At 65.4% G+C, this 3,496-nt stretch overlaps 1 protein-coding gene across 1 annotated transcript; it reads left to right on the forward strand.

The window, feature by feature from the left end:
• The first annotated feature begins 2,485 nt into the window (after positions 1-2,485).
• GJD3 (gap junction protein delta 3) lies at positions 2,486-3,496 on the forward strand. Its single transcript, XM_058676236.1, has one exon. The coding sequence runs from the start codon at positions 2,588-2,590 to the stop codon at positions 3,494-3,496; it is 909 nt and encodes a 302-aa protein (XP_058532219.1). The 5' UTR covers positions 2,486-2,587.

Genomic DNA, 3,496 nt, shown 5'->3' on the forward strand with positions numbered 1-3,496 from the left:
TCCCTTTGGTAATTTAACCCCCCATCTCCACTCCCTAGGGACTCCTCCCCATCCTCCTGTGCTCCCCAGAATGGTTAGCATTTTCCATGCTGGGTCAGGCCCCTAAGCCAGGGGGTGAATGGTGTGCATCCCACCCTTCCTGTAAGTGGGCCGGGCAGGGGACAGTAACAGATGGAAAACAGTGCGGGTCCCCAGGGAAGTCCTGGTGCTCCTCCCCATCCCCCACTCCCGCAGCAACTGCCACGCATGCCGGCCCCACACAAGGCCTTCAGCCGTGGGACCGGCGGGGGACGGACAGTTCCAGGACGGGCTTACCCGGGGGTGGCGACCCCATCAGGGCGCAGGGTCAGGGCCGGGGTTGTTTCCCTGGCTGTGGGCAAGCGCCCTCTCGTGGCCGTGCAGAGCTGCACAGCCTGGGGCGGGGCCCAGCAGGTGCACAGGTGTGGAAGCGAGTGGGTTGGGATTCAGCAGGCTCCTTAGGAAGGCAGAAGGGACCAGAAGGGTCCCTTTCTTGGACACAGATCCCCATTGGTCGCCCATCTCCCTTCCTGGGGCACAGAGCAGGAGCAGGGCGCTCAAGTCGGAGCCTTCTGGTGGAAAAGATTTGCTCACTTTGTTTGCCTGCTAGGAAAGAACATTCACTATGGAACATGCAGGTTACAGAAAAGAACACACAGCCCCTTTTTAAAATATATTTATTCAAAAGATGGAATAACAAAGACAGCTCTTCTATGCACAGACTCGCTCCTCCAGACAGCGACAACAGAGAGGGCTGGGCCAGGCTGAAGCCAGGAGGCAGGGGCTCCCAGGTCTCCCACATGGGCGCAGCGACCCACGTCCCCGGGCCGTCAGCTGCTGGGATTCCTGGAGTGACTTTCTGCCTCCTGACGTTCAGCCTGGCCCAGCCCGGCTGTAGCTAGGAGCTGGTTCTTTGCCAGACCTCAAACTGGGACACATACAGCACACAGGTGGCAGCTACCCTCGCCGACCACCAGCTTTTCCAGGCATGATTTTATTTCGTTCATTCTCTATAACGTGTTTGGAACTGTGTATTAAGGTGTGGAGCTAAGGCTTAAGCTGCCACTTGGAGCCCTGGCATCCCATGTGGGCACCACTCAGGTCCCCGCTGCTCGACTTCCAATCCAGCGCTCTGCCAATGCACCTGCGAAGGCAGCAGGACTTGGCCCAGGTGCTTGGGCCGCTGCAGCACGTGGGAGACCCGGAAGGAGCTCCAGGCTCCTGGCTCTGGCCTGACACAACCCTGGCCATTTGGGAAGTGAACCAGCAGACGGAAGTTTCTCTCTCGCATGCTTGCTCCTTCTAACTCTGTCTTTCAAATAAACAAAATTAATCTAAAAAAAAAGCAGAGCTAAAAAAGATGTGGAGGTGAGCCGGGCCAGCCTGCTCAAGCGACAAGCCAGGAGGTTCCGGCCAGGAGAGCCGAGTGACTGCCAGGTCAAGTGGTGGCCAGGCTGGACCCAGGGGCTCTTGGCTTCCTGCCTCTCCGCAGCGCCAGCCAGTGCCCACCTTCCAAGGGCCGGTCACTGGTCACTAAGCCCAGCAGATCACCCCGGCTCCCTGCACCCCCTTGTTCCCTGAATAAATCCTGTGGCTCTGGTTAACCCCCTCCCCCATTTCCAGAGGGGAAGAGCTGCGGGATGGGGTGGAGGGAGTATGGAAAGGGAGAGTTGGCAAAGCCCAGCAAGAGGCGTGGCCTGGATCTGTTCCCAAGGGTAGAGCCAGCCAGCGGGGTCACCCTGTGCCTTTAAGAGAAGGGGGAGAGCTAGCCCCTCGCAGCCATCCCATCCTGTCATCCACCCCAGCCAAACCCAAAGGGGAAAATGAAAGAGGGACCAGGAGCGACAGGTCCCAGCTGGCTCCCGAGGGCCTGTGCTCAGCGCTGAGCTCCTGGCCGCTGCCCCAAGGTGAGAGGGGTCCGGGGAGGGTCGCTGGGGACCAGGGAGTGTGTGTGTGCATGTGTGTGTGTGTGTGTGTGTGCTGGGGGAGGCTCTGGGAGATGGGGGGAGGGCTGCAAGTGCAGGCTGCCAGGGAAGGGGGGGAGAGCCAGGCCACAGCCCCTCCACGCTGGGGCCGGAGTGACAGGCGACACCTGGACCCAAACACCCTGAGAGGGCTGGGCAAGGGGGGCTCGCTCTGCGTCAGGCCTTGCAAGGACCAGGGCCTGGGGAAGGGGGCAGCAGGCCGCCTTCCGGGGCTCCCCTCCCCGCTGCCCCAAGTCCCTCCCGGAGGCCCAGGCTGGGAGCACCCAGCACCCACGGGCCCCGCTGGATCCCTGCCTCCCCAAGTGCGAGTCGGGGAGCCCCAGAGGATCACAGGCCGCCACGTGGAGTCCCCCCAGCACCCCAAAGAAAAAGGGAACCCCTGGTGGAGAATCCCCTTCGAAGACCTCACCAACTTGGGAGGTCCCCCAAGCCCTGCTCCACCCAGGACCTTCTGGGGCTCCCCTTCCCCGACCCCTTCACCCTAAAGACAGACAAGGTCCAGTTGGCCGCAGCCTGGTGGGCGTGGACGGGCCGGGGGTCCCTGATGGCGCCTCCACACGCAGCCCACCTGTGTCCGCAGCACCATGGGCGAGTGGGCCTTCCTGGGCTCGCTGCTGGACGCCGTGCAGCTGCAGTCCCCGCTCGTGGGCCGCCTCTGGCTGGTGGTCATGCTCATCTTCCGCATCCTGGTGCTGGCCACGGTGGGCGGCGCCGTGTTCGACGACGAGCAGGAGGAGTTCGTGTGCAACACGCTGCAGCCCGGCTGCCGCCAGACGTGCTACGACCGCGCCTTCCCCGTCTCGCACTACCGCTTCTGGCTCTTCCACATCCTGCTGCTCTCGGCGCCGCCCGTGCTCTTCGTCATCTACTCCATGCACCGAGCCGGCAAGGAGGCGGGCGGCGCGGAGGAGGCGGCCGAGGAGGCGGCGGTGGGCGCCTGCGGGCGGCCCGACGGCCCGAGCCCGCCCCGCGCCCCCCGCGCCCCTCGCGCCCGCGCCGCGCGCCGCTGCTACCTGCTCAGCGTGGCGCTGCGCCTGCTGGCCGAGCTGGCCTTCCTGGGCGGCCAGGCGCGGCTCTACGGCTTCCGCGTGGCCCCGCACTTCGCGTGCGCCGGCCCGCCCTGCCCGCACACGGTCGACTGCTTCGTGAGCCGACCCACCGAGAAGACGGTCTTCCTGCTCTTCTACTTCGCCGTGGGGCTGCTCTCGGCGCTGCTCAGCCTGGCCGAGCTGGGCCACCTGCTCTGGAAGGGCCGCCGGCGCGCCGGCCAGCGCGACAACCTCTGCAACCGCGCGCACGAGGAGGCGCAGCAGCTGCTGTCGCCCTCGCCGCCGCCGCCCCCGGCCCCGCACGCCCCGCACGCCCGGCGCGCGGACCCCGACCCCTACGCGCCGCCCGCCTACGCGCACCGGGCGCCGGCCGGCCCGGGCCAGGAGGGCAGCGCGCGTAGCAAGGCGTCGCTGGCCACCGTCCGCCAAGACCTGGCCATCTAG

Source organism: Ochotona princeps, chromosome 17 (assembly GCF_030435755.1).
Source record: "Ochotona princeps isolate mOchPri1 chromosome 17, mOchPri1.hap1, whole genome shotgun sequence".
Taxonomy (NCBI): Eukaryota; Metazoa; Chordata; class Mammalia; order Lagomorpha; family Ochotonidae; genus Ochotona; species Ochotona princeps.

Coding starts and splice junctions, on each gene's coding strand:
- GJD3 (XM_058676236.1), top strand. CDS start 2,588: ATGGGCGAGTGGGCCTTCCTGGGCTCGCTGCTGGACGCCGTGCAGCTG.